Source organism: Poecilia formosa, unplaced genomic scaffold (genome assembly GCF_000485575.1).
Source record: "Poecilia formosa unplaced genomic scaffold, Poecilia_formosa-5.1.2 Scaffold279, whole genome shotgun sequence".
Classification (NCBI taxonomy): domain Eukaryota; kingdom Metazoa; phylum Chordata; class Actinopteri; order Cyprinodontiformes; family Poeciliidae; genus Poecilia; species Poecilia formosa.
Window position 1 is genome coordinate 381,910 of NW_006800218.1, and position 20,234 is coordinate 402,143.

The 20,234-nt window shown below is 41.8% G+C and overlaps 1 protein-coding gene across 2 annotated transcripts in view; it reads right to left on the minus strand.

Annotated features, from left to right (window-relative positions):
- Positions 1–5,295: 5,295 nt before the first annotated feature.
- Positions 5,296–20,234, minus strand: part of lpp (LIM domain containing preferred translocation partner in lipoma) — a 199,289-nt gene continuing 184,350 nt past the window's right edge. For both annotated transcript variants that reach the window (XM_007571364.2, XM_007571363.2), the window contains 3 exons: positions 15,424–15,602; positions 11,819–11,939; positions 5,296–9,114 (listed from right to left, as the gene is read on the minus strand). In XM_007571364.2, coding sequence (XP_007571426.1) covers positions 8,986–9,114; positions 11,819–11,939; positions 15,424–15,602 — 429 coding nt within the window. In that variant the 3' untranslated portion in view covers positions 5,296–8,985. The remainder of the gene's footprint in view (positions 9,115–11,818; positions 11,940–15,423; positions 15,603–20,234) is intronic.

Genomic DNA, 20,234 nt, shown 5'->3' on the forward strand with positions numbered 1-20,234 from the left:
AAATGGAAATGCCATATGGACCCAACAACAGCACAGTGGACTCCTGAATATTTGGTTTCAGTATTCGCACATTTTTCTCAATCGCAAACAGGTGAATAGCCGTACTGTTGGTTGGCGTTTGCGTACCGTTTCACAGTAACACGCTTCTTTGTGTTGGTCTGTCGAATAACATCACAGTAAAATACACTCAAGTTTGCAGGACACACAACTATTTTGTCATGAATCATTTGTCTTCCACTCTGGTTTGTGTAGGTCCAGTAATGTCCAATGCAGAGAATACTTACTTATTAGTGAAGTAATACGTTCATTTCTGGTCCAAATCAACAACAACAAAAAGAAAAGTTATTCAATGAGGAAAAAGTACATTTAGACGCCGTCGTAAACCTCGAGGAGCAGAGAAACCTCACATTGACAAATGTTGATTTGAGCGATGAATGGAAGTGTTATTTTTACTGAATGCAGGACATTGTGTGTGTGTGTGGGAGTATGCGGATGTATGAATAAGACGACAACCAGGAGACTGATTTCTCTGGGAGTGTTGTATAACTGTAACTTAGTAACACGCGGCGGCAGGGTGTCTCAAATGGTTCTCTGTTAGCGAAGAATAGATTGCCCTTTGGCGAAGCAGCGCCGCTTCCAGAAATCCTGGCACTTTAGGCAAATGTCCTTTGTTTTCAGTGTGAGGGGGCTGACTTTGTGCTATGGTACCTCCAAATCTTAGGAAAAGCATTCATATTCTGGTCCCAAAACAAATGAGCCACAGTAATTAACACTAGATGTAAAAAATGTTCAGTTTGGAAGGGTTCGTCTCCGCTCACATGCCTCAAAGCTCATCCGTCCGTTCTGGTAGTAAGCTCTGCCAGTTTCTAAGAGGTGAAGCCTGCTTCGTGTAGAACCGCCATGGCACACGATGTTTTATTACACCCAAATCTTTGTGGCTGCATCTTGTGTATGTCAAAAAAATTACAAGCAGAAGGCTAACCTGCTCCGTATTTCAGCACTAATCCATCTGTCATCTTTGTCGTTTGCTCAAAATGTTCTTTCTTGAGAGCAAGCGTTTGTATTTTGCTGTGACACCTGTTAGAGAGGCTGCCAGTGAGGATGAGCAAAGCAGGACAAGAAGTGTGTGAACGCTAAGAGTTCATCAGCTAGAACAACTTACCCCGACCATCTGGCCCCCCAAAAAAGTATCTGCTTCCTGTTTTGGATTTTTGTAACACCTAAATGTTTCAGATCATTAAATAAGTGTTGATACCAACGACAGTTTGCAAAAAAATAACTCAAAATGCAAACACATCATGCCTCACTAAAGAAATTTAAAAACGAGGGAAACTAAAGTCTTCCAGACTCCAACAGAGTTATTATCCAACAAATGGAGAAAACATGGAACAACAGAGAACGTTCCAGTAGAGCGAAGGCCCAAAATCCCCAAGATGAAAATCCTCAAAGGCAGAAATTAAAATGTTCTCTCCAATTAAAGATGCTAAAGGAATATTATTGTTTATTCTTTCTCCTTTACTTGCACAACAATAAATTAAACAAATACTTTAGTAAAGAAGAACAGTGTGACATTTGCCTTAATGCTTACAGTAATTTTAGCTTATTGGCTTAAATGTTTTTTTTTATTTTATTGGTCTACAAAATTGTTTTAGTTCATTTCCAGCAACAGAAATGAGAATTTCCTCCTAAAACCTTCGCTGCGTTTAGCCCACATGGGCTTCTGAGTAAAAAGGTCGCTGGATGTTTGTGGCATGACTCTATAAAATAAAAATAAAAACTAAAATAAAAAAAAGGCTAATAAAAGATAAATTCTGTGTTGTGCTTAACACTTTCCGTTTAAAGGGCCAGTATTGTGTTTTTCCAAATAACTGTTTACATATCAAATATGACTTAAACGAAATTTGACTTAGTAATTTAACGCCTTGATATTGGGCAAATGTCTCTTTAAGAAACTCTTTAACTTTCTGACATGCATCTTTCAGCACATCATCGCAACAACATTCCTCTATCAAAAGTTTAACTTTTTTTCTTTTTTTTTTACCAGTGTTGCACTGAGAAGTGGCTCCTATAATGAGCTCAGCAGATGTGCAGTTCCACCAGGTGTTTGCTAATTCCTGCTGGTTAGTCTGAAGGAGCTGATCAGGGGAATTGGTAGCTCAGAAACTGCAGCTCTGAGGAGGAGCTGCGCTCAAAGATGGCACTACGTCCAACCAGGCGTTTTGCAGCTGAACGGTTGCTACAGGAGATTAAAGATTTTCTCAAACATGCATGAAATAAACAAGGCAACACCTTCAGGTACGTTTTTGATGAGGTAATAAAAAAAGTTAATTTACATAATACTGCCCCTTTAAGAAGATATAAACTTGCCATGAAAATCTCATCTGAAAACAATAGCAAAAAAGTGTCCAACTGCATTGACTCCATATGCTGGAGGGTCAAATTTCTACCATTCTTGAACTGCTGTCAGGGCAAAAACATATTCCAAGGGCCACACTTTGGACATCTGTGCTGTAAATCTTTCTAAAGGACTCAACACGCTGGCTGTCTGCCTGCAGTTAGCAATAAATCAATTGGCTGATAAATTAAAACAATAAGCTCAATTGTTGCATGTGTCTCAGACTTTCTGCCAAAATCTAGATAAACGTCTGCAGTCTGGTTCTTTGGTTTCAGCTAGCTACTGTTTTGAAGGACGACTTTGTTTACAGAGACTTTAGCATCCATTTTATTTGTCGTTTCAGCTGTTTAGTTTATTTTTTCATACATTTAAAATCTCTTCCATTTCCAGTGTTAAATGCTCAATAGAAATTAAAGTTTTATTTGAGAATGTGTCCTTGCATCATGCCATTACCATAATATTACTTGAAAATGGCCGCAACAATATTATCGTTTATCGCTGTAACTTATGAGACAATTTATCGTCCAGCAAAATGTTTAATCGTGATAACGCAGCATGGTTAATCCCAATGAACATGAATATTAATAATTTATGATTGACTTCTGACGCACCCAGACTTGTTTCAAAGAGGAACCAGGCTTCAGTTCTTTCGGAGTCTGGTTCAGCGGTGGTTTCTCACCGACACGCAGCTGAACTCCGAGTCGTCCCTCAGCTGGACGCCGGATCCTCTCGGTCCGCAGAGCAGAAGCCAGCCGCTTTCATGTGACGCTTACCCTGGGACGGCTCGGATTCTTCAGTCCTCCGGGGGAGTTTCAGTCTAACAGAGAGCAACCCTGCCTCCGTGATTACATCACCGCCTTCAGCCAAGTCAAGGACGCACAAAAAAAAAAAAAAATCAATGCTCCCGATGCAAATGCACAGTGGGAACTCACTTAAAAGCTAATAACATTAAGCTCAGAGTGCCGCTAAGTCGGCCCACATTGTAATGTTATGTAAATCTGACCCGGATGACAGCTTCATTTAAATCGGAGTGCGCGAGATTATGCACGATAGCGGCCCCAGTTTTGCTGCCTCGCGCTCATCTCGGGGCTTCCCGGTAAATAATTCAGGCCCGTCAGTCTGCGCATTAGACGGGAGACATTCAAGAAATTGCCAAAGCGGGCCCCGGAGACTCTGCGGCGGATTTCTTATATGCAGAGGAAGAAATTGGAGGGTACATCATGTTGGCTGGAGGGTCCATCACTCATCAATTTGTTTGTAAACAGCAGATTTATGTGCAGTAAAGCAAGTCAGCGGCTCATCCGCTGGAGGCGCATCTCTCCCTCTCTTTCTTTTCTCTCTCTCTGGGATGCTCAGATTATATCCTCCAGTATGTTCAGGAAAAAAATAAAAAACATCACCAGGAAATTTTACAGATTCCTAGCAGAGAAAGAGGTCAACACTCCCCTGTTTGTGTCAGAGGAACATTTAGTTCATGCATAAAAGCAGAAAACTACGTTTTTTTTAAAGGGATCGTTCAGATTTTTGGCTGTAGATGTAGCTACAGTAGAAATGTCAAAGCTCACTTTGTATTAATGTGGACTTTAGCTGATTTTAGGTATTTAAAACAACTCAGATTTTTTTTTAAAGTACATAACCAGGACACATTTTTTAAGAAAAACATTTTTTTTAGATTCCTAGCAGAGAAATAGGTCAACATTCTCCAGTTCACACTTAAAAGCAGAAAATTTGTTTACTTTACGTTCAGATTTTTGGAAAGGAAAACAGCATTACTGTTACTGAAAAAATATTACTGTAGCCATTAGTAATATCCCAAACTAGAAATGTCAAAACTGAGTTTATAGAAAATTGGAATTTAGATGGTTTTAGATATTTAAAACAACTAAGATTAGAAAAAGTGCACAGCCAGGACACATTTTTATTCATTTTCTATTTTTTTATTTATTTATCTTTGACATAATTAATTTTTTTTTTTTTTGGTTCAGATTTCTAGCACAGATAGAGGTCAACACAGACAGCTCTGTGATGTAACCGCTGTATTTAAAGTGAGCAGCAGGTCAGCTGGAGATAAACGACGCTGGATTTTAATCTCATATTCCCCCATCGGCCCCCAGATGACCCCGCCGCGGCTCCCGGTGTTCGGCCCCCCGTCCTTACGGTTCTGATCGCCGCCTCTGTCTGCAGGAGGAAATGAAACGCTGCGAGTAAAGATGACAAATGAAGGGGATTAAATAAAGCAGCTCCTGAAGAGGCAACAGCAACAAAAAAAAAGGGTCTTTAAATTATTCTAACAACTCCATCATGCTGACCTAAGCAGTGTGCATACTTTATCGCAGAGTGCATTTCCTGATTGTGTCGGCTACTTCTCTACTAGAAAAAAAGGAGACTGCATTTTATATATATATATATATATATATATATATATATATATATAGTAATTAAAGCATCGTAACAGATGAAAGTTGTGGGATTTCTCTCAGATGAGTTCATTCAGATGTTAAACACAAAGTGTGAGAGCGAGTGTGTACCAATGGAGGGCTTTTTTCGTGACTTGAAAGATGTGAAGCAGTTTTATTTTGTACTCTCTTGCTCAAAAAAAAAAAAAAATAAAAAGCCTCTTTAGTCTGCAGGACGCCTGAACAGGAGGTCACAGGCAGAATCCAGGGGAACACGACGAGCAGACGGTGAAAATCTGCTCATTAACCGGCCCGATCCGACGGTCTGGGGGTCAAAAGGACAAGTGTTAACAAGCGGCAGGGGAGGGCGGGCGGAGCCTGCTGGACACGGATCAGAAAAAAAAAACATTAAAACAAAACCAAAAAAAGAACCAAGCATACATTTTTTTTCAGGATAATTAAGAACGCTAGAGGGAAAACTAAAAAGAAACAAGGAGACACGATGCTTTTGCAAAGCTTTTATTAAAGAAGAAAAAGGAATACAGGACTAGATGATGGGCCCCTGTCTGCAGATTCAGACCAGACACTTTGGTCTGACAACAGGCTGGAAGAATTTATTCTGATCAACACAAAAAAATAATAATAATAATAATAATAAAAAATCAGCTGCTTGCGGCCCAAAGCGTCCAAAACTAGAAAAAAAACTGTATTTACTTTGGCTAGAAAACAAGTAAACGAGGCCAAATCTTTGAGGAGCGGCTGGATCAGACGAACGGTACCGTGATCTGATGCTGCTCTGATAAAAGGCACTTTTACAGGCGACAACAGAAGAATAAGAACAGACCACCAATCCTTACATCGTCTCTTTCAGAGGTCTCGTGTCACACTGTAAACTATATAATGCTTGAAGGAAGTGAGAACATATAAAACATGGGGACACTTTGTAGATAACCTGCTCATAAAGCCGACGCCGACATGCAGGCATGATTTAGTTCACACTGAAGAGCAGAAAACTCTTCTTCATTTTAAAGGGATAGTTCATATTTTAGAAGGAATGTTCTGTCAGATTATTAGTAATAATTTTCTTGCCTCTAGTTGAAATGTCACTTGATGGAGTTTGTAGAAAATGTTAATTTAGTTGGCTTCAGCCATTTAAAACAAGTCACTTAAAAAAAGAGAATTTAATCAGGGAAAGTAGATCATTTTAATTAATAAAAAAATACAATAAAAATATATATTAAGGACATAAACACATTTGTTTTGGGGAAAAAACGATCTAAAAAAGAAACAAAAAAGAGGAAAATGGACTTTGATGGATCCTGCAGCACCATATTTTTGAATATTGTTGCCATTCCAACAAACTGTTGTTGCTACATGTTAAGTTATGTTGGAGGATGACAGCTGTATCAATGCGCCTGATCGTTAGTCCACCTATCAGCTAGGAGACCTGGGGAAAGCACAGGAATGTACGATCAGTAAATACTGTTGTACAAACAGAGCTAGCTGCTCTCTTAGCGACCTCAGGGCAGATTGTTGTGCCCCAGCTGACCAGGCAGATTGTCACAGTCGGCTGTTTCATCTAACGTAGCAACACGGATGTTGGCCGGCTTACAAAAAGCCCCAGACAACCCTTAAGAACCAACTATTGTTAATCTCACACACAGTTTTAGCTAACAGCTAGCCACTTAGCTAGCTGTTAGCCTTCCACTGCTATAATGATTTCTTCACTTTTCTACAAACTCACCAACATGTTACATTCATCTACCACAAATAAAGCAAATATTTTTGATAACTTCACAGAACCATACGTAAAAAAACATTTAAACTATCCATTTAATCTTTTGGGGGGGGGGGTTGTGTAAATTAAAGGTATGTGCTGGCTAATTCTTGCTCCAATAGAACATTAATAAATTTCTAGAATAATAATAATAAAAAAACTGTGTGCAAAATTAGTTTTTTATGGATCTGTCTGAAGTAAAGATGTGTTTGTTCTCCAAGAGAAGCACCCGCTCTAAGAATACCTGCAGTTTGGTTTAAAATAAATGGAGATTTTAGTCGTCTGTGTGTCAAAGTTCTGCAACATGGAGACGTATAAACCAAATGTCGCAGTGTGTTTGGTTTCTCTATGTGACAAAGAACTTGGTTGTCATAAAAAAAGAAAGAAAGGGCCCTAATATTGACGTAGAACTCCCTGAGGACTCCGGTTCAGGTTGCCTAACCTTTCGGAGGAGCGGCCTTCGCTTCCTTCCTGCTTGAGGCGCTTCGTTCTGTCCACCAACCTGCCACCTCCTCACCCCGACATCGAAGTGCCTCACATGTCAATTTCTGAGTTTGGGCTGTTTTTTTAGGTATTGTTTTTTTTATTTTTTAAGGAAAAGCCAAATCAAGACAGAACTTGAGAGTTAAGCAAAAGTCTCATTAGCATAGTTATTTCCAAAGTGTTCCCATGGTAACAATACCGCCACGGCTTAATCACATCTACGGTAACGCCATATGCACTGCAGAGAGATGTTTTTTGTTGTCATAAGAACATATAATAGGTGAAAGAAATAATAAGGAGAGAAAATACTATAGTTAAGATGTTTTTCCAGAATTAAATCAGAAAATGGCTTTTATAGGTCTTTAGTTTCCCCGGTGTTTGCTGCTTGAAGGTACCTTGTGAAGTTTCGGGACGCTCTAGTGATACTCATCAGGGTCGATTCTTTAATTGTTGATTTACGATCATTTATCGGCAAACCCGATCATCCAAATTTAAAATGTTTCACCACCTTTTGTGGGCGGAGCTTTTCCCCCTCCAGGACACAAGAGTCAGCCAGCAAAATAAAACTGTTTCAAACTTCACACGGTACCTTCAACTCCCCGTCATAAATATTCACAAGTCCAACTGGAGCAATTAGACTGAAGAGAAAGAAGAAACTGATTGTTCATCTGGCACATTAAAGATGGTGATTTAAAAAAAAAAAACTTTTTAGGAAATCTTTCTTGGTCCCTTATTCTCCCAACAACTTTAAACTAACACTACATATAAAAGCTGAGCGCAAATACCGACATACAGCACAGCGTACCGACATCAGCGTGGGCCTAAGGGTTTGCTATAAGGACACTTAAATTCCAATATGTACACGTAAAATATTTCCTTATTCATCATTTCATTTTTCTAAAGTGTCGATGCACTTAATGTTAAAAATTGCATAGGAGTGTATTCATTTTTATCTCTTAAAACTCTTAAAATAAAGGGGGCGATACTAGACTCATATATATATAAAAGGTTGCATCCATCTGAAGAGAAGTGGGATGATTTTACCGTTTAGGCCACTTGTAGGTAATCTACTGAATACAGCAGAGAGTCGGAAAATAATGGGTCATAAAGGCACCAAACGTTTTCCTCCCGACAGAGGAACTGATTGTTTGTACTGAGAGTAAACAACATTTAGCGTACTTGCATATCAAACCAAGGAAACAGGAAGCGCTGAGGTTCAACGCCGGGTCTTTGGTGTCGGTTCATGCGGCGGCGGGGTTGGATTCGGCTTGTCGCCGTGCCGTTTTTACCCCCTGGTGTTTGGTGTTTCTGCTCTACATTTTAGAAACACTTTGGGGGGAAGAGAAAAAAAAGAAAAAGAAAAAAAAAGGCCAGCGTTTAGACACACACACACACACAAACATGTCCAACCATGACCTGACCTGCTGGGTGGGTCTGACAAACATGTGAGGCAGACTGGATCCTAAGAGGGAAGGAAGTCTGACGGAAAAGCATTTGGGTTGATGAACAACAACAACTCATGCAGCCCGACTTAAACGAAGTCCATATAGATGGTGACTAATAATAACACTGGGTGATGTATTATTTTCTGATGGATACCTGATAGGTTGGGCGTGAATATGAAAGGCAGCAGCTCACTTCCTGTAACTAGAAGCTGGCTCTAAAGCGGAGCTCAATAGCACAAAGCTTCCCTGCAGTGGTTGTACCGCGTCGGTGCTACGTGTCGAAGGTGAACACATGATGCTGTTTCTTGTATCTTAAGGTGAACATAAATACAGAGGCATATACAGGTGTGTGTGTGTGTCTGTGTGTGTGCGCGCGTGTGTGTGTGTAGCTTCAATGGATGGGTATTTGGGAATGAAAGGAAGAAGGAAGAGAGCGCTTGCTGGGTAATCACAGTGGAGCTGAGCGGGGCGGCTGGCTGGGCTGGCTGCTCAGAGATCAGTGGTGGCCTTGGCGGTCAGCGCCTGGATGCGGCTGGTGTTACAGTTTTTGCAGAGGACGTGTCCATCCAGAGGGTAGCAGCCCTGGTTGTCCCCCTCAGACAGCAGACAGCCGCAGTCCTGAAAGACACACGCTCACTGTTAAGAAGATGACTCGAACTCCAGGAAGTGTTTTGCCACCACTCAGGGTGAGCCTAAACACTTGCTTTCACAAAGCTCCGCCTATCTACCCGGAGCTCCGCCCTGGACCTTACGTCCTCAGCTGAGCTCATCCAGACTAGCGGCAGCAACAATTAAACATCAAACACCAAATTGCGCTTCTGCTGAGCTCATTATAGAAACCAATAGGCCTGGCGGAATGATCAATTTTGTTGGACGATAAATTGTCCCAGACGTTATTGCAATACACGATAATATCAACTACGAATTATTAAACAAAAAAACAAACCCAAAGGTTAGGACAATTATCAAAAACAATTGTACTTCATTTAGAGGAATTTAGGTGTGGAATAATTGTTGTGGGAGCTAACGCTGTGTTTCTCACTTTTTAAATAAAAAAGAAAAATGTATAGAAAAAAATCTGCTAAGCAGATTATAACAAATAGGGTTTGTTTTCTTTTGTGTTTGTCTACAAACTTAGTTGATGTTCCTACATACGTTTTAGAAAGATTCTGCTGCTTTTGATTTTGATGATGTTTTATGCATAGCAGGTATAATAAGCTACACTTTTTTCAGACCACACTTTGTCCTGAGGCGGAGTGTGAGGTGGTTCTTAAAGAGACAGAGGCCAGTTTCAAGGCGTCAGACATGTGTTGTGATGTGAAGTCAATGTTTGATATACATTCAGAAAACAACAACTGATGGTAACTTAGTTACCATCAGTTGGTAACTAAGTTACCAACTGACATACCAAAGAATGTCAAAGTGACATTCTTTGATTGAGCTAAAGAATGTCACTATGTGGCTGGAAAATACATAATTAATATTTAACATAGATTCCAGTAAACTTGTGAGGACACTGAAAATGTTTGACCAACAGTTTAAAGGCAAAAGGGAGTTAAGATTTAAAACTTCTCGATCCTGATTCCAGCACTGAGCAACTAGAATTAATGGTGTTAATCTAGTTATTAAATCTGACTTAAATGTGACAGTTTAAGTCAGTGAAAAAAATGCTTCTCCACACTCCAATTTTTCACCTCACAAACCTATACATACTCAGAAACCTGACGTATGCTTGTTATCGTGATTCATTTTTACAGCGTAAGCAACGTTTAAAGAGTGCACCAACTTGTCAGTCTGTTCAATCTCTCTGCAGCCTTGCAGCGTTTACAGATTGGATTTTCAATTTGCCTTTTTTTGTTAGTCACTGTTGCAGCACCTTGGCCTTCTCTGCCGTTTCTTGACAACATTATGAGGGGGAAGAAAAAAGAAGAAAAAAAGCGTTTCCTGAAAAGACCTAGCTATGTTATGACAGCATAATGAATCACATCTTATCCTTGTCTGTTTATGTCAGAGTGCAGGGCAACTTCTGCCGTCTCTGATTGCGCCGGAGAACATCGGAGCAGCAGGACTGGAAGGAGGCTTCCAGATTTACCTCAGCTGACCTTTTCTAATAACAAAAAGACAACAGACACCCCTATAAGAGTCCTAGAAGAACGTCTGCAAAGGTGCACACAAAACGACGGCTGCAGCTACATTTATGATAAAGCACATCATTTCCTGCTGTGAATAAAACCTTTCCAGCTCTCCAGATATCTTCACTCACTCGGTTGGAAATGGCTCAGCCGAGTGGTAAAGGAGGCCGACCAGAAGGTCAGCAGGGTCAGAAGTTGCATCGAACATCATTTGAAAAGAATCTCATTTTGCTGAGTAACATCAGACTTTTCAGTTTCAACATTTTCAAATTCAAATTGGTTCAGGCGTGTCGAGGACAGACGTAATGCAGGTTCCCCACCGAGGAGCGGAGAAAAATCTGATTTAGTTTTTAGTTTGGGGACCTGAGCTCTAGTATGCCTGGGGCCGGCTCTGATGCTTCCTCTAGAATTAGAACAACTTCATTTTCTTTTCAGTAATTCAATGCAAAGAAGTGAATCTTGTGTATCCTACAGATTCATTACACACAGACTTTATTACAGTGAATGAAAACCCAAAACCTGAACTATACATCTGTGTGTACTGAATCTACACAATATTTTTTTTGAAGTCAGCTACTAAAATCGATAATATATCACATCACTTCCACGGGGAAACTGTTTCCTATTTGCTTAAGAAAAACCCTAATTTTTTAGTTTCATTTTGTTGAGGAAGTAGAAGGATAGAGTTGTCATGAACATCCCTACTGTCTGAGACTAAAGCCTGCAGTCGACCTCTGGCTCCCTCCTTCCTGCAGTCTCCTCCATCCTCTCCTGGCTCCCTGGTGACAAACTTCTTCTCTTGTTGAGCCTCTTCAGCTGAACTAATCTGCCTTGCTTTCCTCTGACCTTTCCATCTGCCAGCAGCGCCGCGCGCTCGCACCAGCGCGGCTCTCTGACAACGTGATGAACTCCCGTCTCCTTCAGCCGGGCACACATTGTCTCGGCGGCACTTATCGGCTAATCACACGGGCTTCTGACAGACTGGTTACTGTGTGAGTTCGTGAACGTCGCCCGGGAGAGAGCAAAAGTTATTTCGGAGCTGGAAAGAGAGCGATGATTCACTCGTCTCTCCTTGAAAAGGGTGACTCAGGGACGAGCTTGCGAGTTCAGGCTGACGGCGTCACGCTGCGGATACCTGGCAAAGAAAAACACACACACAGACACACACACACACGGGGAAGGATGTGTACCTCGCAGCGGTAGCACTTCACGTGGAAGTCACGATCCAGGGCCACGATGCGGACGGTCTCCTCCTGGCCCGGCGCCGGCATTATGGGCTCATGGCACACACAGCAGCGCGGAGCAAACTTCCTGTGAGAAACAGAGGAGAGGAGCTCAGAACAGCAGCACATGATGATGATGATGATGATGATGATGATGATGATAAAGCACAAACTGAAACTCTGTGATTCACACCTCTTGAACTTTGTCATGTTAAAACCACAAACTAAAAAGTGTCTTAATGGGATTTTACTCAACAGATCAACACAAAGTAGTGAATGACTGTGAACATGAAGGGAGGTGATGTGTGGGGCTTGAGAATCTGATTCAAATAAAACTCTGTTTTATGCCCCCGAAATATAATCCAACTTTGATGGTCTGATGTAATATTCTGATCTTAAATGTCACATTTCATTCGATGTAAGCAAAAAAAAAAAAAAAGTAACAATTAACTGAAATAAAGCCTTGAAAACATCAGTCTTTGTGTAGCTGATCTAAATAATGGGATTCACTCAGTGAACCGAGTCGCTGAAATTAATTAACTTCTCGATAGTTTTCTAATTTATTCAGATGCACCTGTGCAGTCAGAGCTACAAAGAAATTGTTTAAATTAACATGTCAATTTCAACTAATTACATAAATTTTGAAGTGCTTTTTTTTAAAGTTATTTAATTACTTTTATTTGTTTATTTATAAATTTTTTTGTGTATAAAATTCCCAAGCAGGAACCTTTGTACTTGTGTGTTTCTGATACGCCTGTCAATCTGATGTACAACCAACAGAGGATGAAGCCGCTTCTCTCGGCCCACTGGAGGTTCATTTTTGCTTCAAAAAAAAAACAAAAAAAAAACAAACAAAAAAAAACTATCTGTTGGGACAATGGAAAAGACTATTGTTGTGTGCAAGTTGTGCTAAAAAAAAAGTTAAACTATCAGCGAAGCCATTCTGGTTTAAAACATCGCCTCAATGCTAAACATGTTGCATCGACAAAGACGTCCTCAAAGCTGATGCTGGGAAGGTCTTTGCCAACCTGATGGCGGAATAACCTAAATAACAGATTAAAAAGAAATATTTTTGTTGTTGAGCTCTTAGCAACAAAACCCATTTACAGCAAAATGGGTTTTGAATTGAAAACGTTTATTTTGTTGAGATGTAGTTTTAATTTTGATTAACTGCAGACCCTGCAATTAACTTAATGAATTTTTTAGTAGAGTTCCACCACTAGTTTAAATCAAAGCTTATTAATGTGCTAGAGTGGCCTAGTCAAAGCTCACATGTATTTTAAAGAGACTTGCTGTTGTAATTACAGTGGAGACAAAGGATTGACCTTGGGTGAATACAAAAGAAACAATTTATTAGAAACAATTAGGAAAAATTCTGCACTACTTTGTGTTGTGTGCTGTGGAAAATTTAAATAAAAATACACACAGCTTTGGGGTTGTTTTGTGAGAAAATGTAAAAAAAAAAAAAAAAGTGGAAATCAGTAGAATTCAGATTAAACAGATTCTTTTTTTCCTTTGCTTTACTATTACTTTACAGGATTCATAAAGGACAAATCCTTGTACATTAGCATACATTTGTTTCCTTTTCTCTTGAAACGCCGCGTAATTTATTGTTCACCAACAATGAAACAATGTGGAAAAATTCCCACATATCAGACGGTGCAGCAGGTGCTTTTCACTCTGTAGCTTTAAAAAAAGTTGCTCCGTTTACCGACTGTGCATAGCAAACATTCAGAGCCCCATTTACAGAACAAAACTTCACAAGGGTAACTCTGGAAATGCCTTGCGGAGAAGAAGTTTTTCTAACAATAGTAATGAGGATCTGAAAAAAAAAAAAAGAAACTGGCTGAAAATGTAGGTCCCGTTCAGTGACCAGAAGTGAGGCGAACGCTTCCTCTATTCCAGGCTGTCATTCAGTATCTGTCAGGAAGTGAAGGCTTCTGGTGTGGCTGTGGGGGAACCACGGCCGTGCAGCATCAGCACGGGCCGAGGCTCCAAAATTCCTCGAAACAAAGGCCCGGCTGATGAGGTCATACGCACGATGTGAAAATACACAGAGTGCCACAATGTGTGTGCACACACACACAGGCACATGCACACACACACACACTGAAAGCCAGCGGTTTCCCTTCTGGTCACTGAGGAGAAAAACATTTCTGGTAAAAATGCTGTTTACGCAATTCCCTGATGTCTGATACAGTGACAGGAACGCGCCATTAAATTCATGTCCACATCTAAGGATCACATGGCTTTCTCAAAACGTTGACCGTAATTCCCTTCAAGGAAGTCGGAGATCCTGCATTACCGGCACGCTCGGCACCACAGCGAGCGACGTGTTGAAGCGTTACGATGGGTTTCTGTGTTTAAATGTTGATGAGGAATCGATCCAGATACTCTGGCAGTGTTTGGAACGTCCAGCAGACGGAGCTGCGTGGAGCCGGTCAGGCTTTCAGGTCATGAACGATTGAGAGAGAGAAAAAGTCCCAGATTCAGAAGCAACAGTTTTAAACAAAATCACAGGTGATTCCCTACAAGCACCAATATTCCTTCTGCATTTTGTTACTTTATACCAACAAACTTCAAAGAACTGCTTTGGGATTTTACTTGAGCTGAAATGATTAATCGGATTAATCAGGATGAATCGATTATTGAAATGATCGTCAACTAATTCACTGAGTATACAGACTAAGTAATAAGCCAAAACTGTAAAAAAATAAAATAAAATAACACTTTGCATTTAAGAAAGAAACGTTCTTTGTCTGCTTGGAAACGTTTTGTGCAGCTGACTGGTTGCCACAAGAGACCATTTTATTATTTATTTAGATTTGAACTACTTTCACATTATTTCATGAATCAAAATGGATTTTGTTCTTTAACATAATGGCAAAATGTCACCAATTAGACCTCCACAGTTACAAACATCTCTGAAAAATCACTACTTTTTGTTATCGAAACAGTTTGCTTTATGTCGATGCTCTTATTTTGAAATGTAACTGGAAGCTCTGTCTTAAGATAGGCGGAAGCAATTGTTATGAGGAATTAGCTGATGTCAGGCGGGCCAACACAGTCTGCTGTATCTGAAACACTCAGTAACAACAGAAAGCTTGTGAAACTAAATAAACTAAATCAAAGCCTGATGCCAGAGAAGTAAATTAGCGAAATTTAGAAAAAGAAAAGTCAAATGACAGACATTAATTTTGTCCAATCAGGTGCAGTCCTCGACAAACGCCTACAATGACATGCTCATCCAATCATGTTACGCTTCATTTTCCTCATCTAATCAGGTCTTTGTGAAATACTTTCCTTTGGAAATGCCTACGCAGTCTCCTGACGTAACTACTCAGAAAAGTCCCACGGAAAAAAAATAAATTAAATTAAATTTGAATAACCCTGCAACAGCAAAATTTAAGACCTGTGATTAGCATATTTGAGGCAATTTTATTTATTTTTTTATTAATTTAAGACATTTGAAGGTGTTACTTGTGGATTCATGAGTTTAAGATGGTTTAAAGCTGTGTGGACACACTGCTAAGAGGAATGAATGCTGCACTGGGACCAGTCGGGCTGCGTACTTGTGGAAGTCCTCGATGCAGTGGATGTGGTTGGAGGCGTCCACGGTGAAGGGGATCCCGTCCAGGCTGCGGTGACACACCACGCAGGTGAAGCAGTGAGGGTGGTAGGCCTTGCCCGTCGCCCGCAGGATGCGCTCCATGATCGGCTTACTGCAGATGTTGCAGGTCTCCAGAGTGTTCTGCAAACACAAACACACACACAGTTACTCAGCAAAGGCCTCTAATCGTCTAATGACTGGCTGACAGTCAAGTCAAGTCCATTTGTACGGCACATTTCAGCAACAAGGCAGTTCAAAGAGCTTTACATCATAAAAACACAACATTGTAACTAATTATGGCACATGCATAAACATAACATTTAGTCAAACGCCATCATCAAAATCATCAAGTAAATACACATCAGATATGTTTGTCAATGTTCAAGTTATTATGAACTGAAGGCAGCTGTGAACAGGTGGGTTTTTACCCTTGATTTAAAGGAACTCAGTGTTTCAGCAGCTTTGTAGTTTTCTGGAAGTTTCCTCCATATTAGAGGAGAATAAAAACTGAATGCTGCTTCAGGTTTCTAGCAGGTTTCAGTCAAAATCCTCTAATGTGAAACGTATGATTTGAATCTTGTCCTCTGCTGCTGCAACACAGTAGACCTATGCCTGAGCTGTCCTTAAATGCCTCTGAAGCTGAAGGAATCTGATTAGCCCCCCCTCCCCCAACCTCCAAACACAAACACAGTCATTTTTCAGCCGCTCTCTTCCACACTCCATCCTGCCTTATGCAAGAACGAGCGCTGTAAATATTTCCACTTTGTGATGACTGCAGGTTTTCTGCAGCCAGGCGACTGGGCAGGCAGCCCGCTGGTGGGGGTGCGGGGTGTGGGGAGGGGCGACGCGGCTGACGCTCGCCTCTGACTTATCTGTGGCATCTCTCTTCTTAATATCTGCCCAGAGAGGCCATTTGTTATTTCAATATTTCATAAATAACGACTAGCTCTCTAAGCGGCGGCGCTGCTAAAGGAGGAGGGGGGCGGGGAGGGATATATCATGGGAGGGTGATCAATGTGTGGCCTGATGAGGCTGTGTGTGAGTGAGCTGATGTGCCCCCGCTGTCGCAGCCTCTCGCTCAGGCATTTCCTGGATCTCTGCATCGCTGCCCCCCCCACGCCACCACCGCTCTGCTCCTCCATCCTCTCCCTCTGTCTGTGCGCTTGGCTGGGCTAAACAGAGCATGGTTCAGTGGCTCCCATTGGCCCCCGCCGTAGTAGCAAGCTGCCTCAGTGTTTCCAAACACAGCTCCGGGTGTGTAGCAACACTGCGCTGCGTCACGCGCTGCCTCCCAGATGCGCTCGCGGGGGCCCTGCCGTTTAAAATGACACGTATGTGACCGCTCGGCCGAGGTAAACCTAGCACCCCATCCCCTCCACCCCCACGCTCCGGTTGCGTCTCACACGCACTGACATTTATAGTTTACATGCTAATGAGCGGGGAACGCTGTTCACCCCCCCCACCCCAGTTTCCCGTCGGAAAGAGGGTAGTTCTCCCTGCTACGTGAAGAAGCCTCCTGATAAGATCCTGGCTACATGATGGTGTGGCACCGGAGGGGTTGAAGGAGGGCAAGAAGAGAGGGGGGGGGGGGGGGGGGGGGGGGGGGGGGGGGGGGGCTGATGTACGGCCCGAGGCGGGAGAAGAAAGCGGTTTGAAAAACGGCCGTTTCTTCAAAGCACTCCTGGAGAGGCTGTATTTCATGAAAAGCAATGTGTGCAGACAAGCCCTCATCTCCCCCCCACACCCCAACACACACTCCCAAACACCCCTCCACCGCCCACAACCCCTCCTCCTCCTCCTCTGCCTCCAAGATGGTAATAGAAATAAACATTATTCCCAGGGCAACATTTGTGTGTAAACAATGTCCATATTGCAATCCTGCGCGATCCTGGAAGTGGAATAAAGCCTTTAATGAGCTCGCTGCTCCGAACCCTTGAGGTTTGCCTCGCGCGCACACACTTGGAGGTAGAGAGATGGAGGGGATGAGGAGGGTGTGTGTGTGTGTGTGTGTGTGTGTGTGTTGGGGGGCATATTTACAACCTGAGAATGCTTGTAAGACACCAGGGCCAAGCAGCACTAAACCATCCTCAACTCGTCTGTCTGCATTCCTACTTCTTTATTCTCATCTGGCCTTCATGTGGGAATACCTTGCCCTTGTTTAGCTTAACTGGAGCATATGATTTCACAGCACACAGATCCTCCGGGCCACTGTAATGAGTTCGCTACTAAAAAGACAAAAAAAAAAAAAAGAAAAGGAAAAATTCCTCTCGTTTCCTTCTGATGGTAAGATTCTATGACCTCAATTCGCTCGTGCTGCTGCTGCTCAGCTCCTGTTGTTCTGGCTTTCGCTCGTGACTCGTCTTGTTTGGGGGTTAGGTAACGTTTATCTGCTCTGTTACACAAACCCCCCACGCCTCCCACCCCTCCACGATTCTGATGTCAAAACAGAGGAACGTGCGCGTGCTCCCGGTCCTTCTGGCTGGGCTCCGCTTCCACTCACGGTCTGAGTGGCTCTGCATAAATCAGAGCATGCCCTCTCGTTCACACGTCGCCGTCCCTCTGCAGTCTGCCACTAGAGGGCTGTATACGTCTGCACATGTCCGGATGCGGCTTCTGTTTCTCCCCCAACCCTTCACTCTACTTCGCTACATGTGATGTACTCAAGCATATGTATTTTCTTCTTAACCCCCAGCCCCCACCTCCACCCTCAACCCCGTTCCACCTCTCTCCCTCTCTCTCTCCTTCCTACATTTGTGTAAGTGTTTGCCCAGAAGGCTAAACAAATGTCTAGGCAGATGAGGTAAAGTGAATTTAGGTCAGACAGCCTCCTGCTGAACCGAGGGGTGAGTGAAGTGTGTTAAAGTCAATTGTGGCCCCCTTTCTCTTGATTCAAGCCGTTTCCTTTTCCGCTCAAAAACTCGACACAGTCCGGCTCGCCTTCTCGATATTTCATAACAGGTTCTGGTACAGAGTAGCACACAGCTGTCTGTTAACATGAGGAATGTGATGAAGGGGGGAAAGAGTGGAAAAAAGGCTGAAAACCCTTATGAGATGGAAAGTTAAACCTAGCGTACTTATTCTTTCTTGTGAGTTACTAACTGGTGATTATCTTACTAGTTTTGACTTCAATTTTAAATGGGTTGTATTATGTAAAAATCTGCTTTTTTTAGCTTTACATCATGTCATGATGTTATTCCCTGCTTTGTTGCTTTTATTCTTTCATGCAGGTTTGAAAAACCCTAATCTCCCATGGCAACCATCCAGCTTTTCAAAACACCTGGGTGGGCCAAGCTCCACCTTCAAGACGCAGCTCCTCCTAAGAACAGTAGCTTCCAAGGCTTCGCCTCACAGAGCACCCTTCCCTACTCAGCTCCTTCAGACTAGCCAGGAGCAATTAGCAAACAGCTGGTGGAACTGCACATCTGCAGAGCTCGTTATAGGAGTAAGGGTTGATAAAGGAGTCGTGTGACTTCCTGAAGGTGGAGTTTCAGAAAGGTCAGGAGATTTTAATTAAAGAGACAGAGGCCCACTTTCAAGGTCTCAAATTATAAAGTCAAATTTCTTTGAAATCATGTTTGGTATGTAGAGCATTTTTATAAAACCTGAAGTTAACATAATTACATAAAAACTTAGCTAACCTGGCTAACGGGTTAGCTACGTATTAACTATTTAATGAACAGTGTAATTAAACTAAAAAGTTATTGAAACTATTCAAAAACTGCATTTTTATTTATGTTCTATAATTTAAATGTAACCAAAAAAAAGAGAAGAAATCTGTAAGGGAGCCCTGCATGTAGACCTAAGAGAGAAGCATCAATAAATCAGCTAGATTTCAAAATCTGCCTATTTTCCTTTGACTAGAAGGTCTAATACTAAAACATAATTTTCAGTCTATAAACACGTATGTAATGATGAACTCGGACCACAACCTGGACTACATCCATTTTCATTTATGTCATATATTTGCTATGAAAAGACGACAAGCAGAAATCTGCACTGGCCAGATATAGCTTGTTTGGCCCGTCTTCTTAGACCTATTAAGATGAAAAAGATTCCTGATGTATTCAGTTTTTACATGAAGTAGAGCTTCATTAATCAATAATCCCAGGGTAAAAGATAAAAAATGTGATTGAATCTTCAAACAGAGAAGCTTTGATGATTTTACAAACCTACACTCATTGAGAGGTTAAAATAAGAACGCACTCTCTTCCTCTCTGATCAGAAATGAAACAGGAAAAAAAAAAAAAAAAAGAGAGAGAAACAGTCCACAGCAGTCAACACTGGTAAAACCCAGGCCTGAACCAAGGATGTTTTGCAGCAGAAAGAAGTCAACACTTGGGAATGTGACAGAGCATATTGCTGAGATTAAGCCGCTTGCCAACACTATCAACACAGATTTTACACCTATCTGTTCCTTTTGTTGTTCCGCGCGGCCGAGTCGGGCTGACGGGAGGCCGGAGTGCGGCGAGAACGCACGCAATTCGTGTACTGGCACGATCAACTTCAGACTGGTCCAAATTTACAGATGATCTGACTCTGTGTGTATGTGTGTGTGTGTCAAGTCCTGAAAGAATGTGACGGTCAGCGCCAGGCCAGGCTGTGTGAATTAACTGCACCATAGTGAAGGCAGCTCAGTAATATCTAACAAGGGTCTGATGAAAGATGGAGCTCTGCTGCTGCTGCCTGGCCTTTCTTTGGAGTGAACAACAGATACTGACTCCTTGGTGAACTATGAGTCAAAACACTGACCCTCTTACTTCCTAAGGGAAGGTG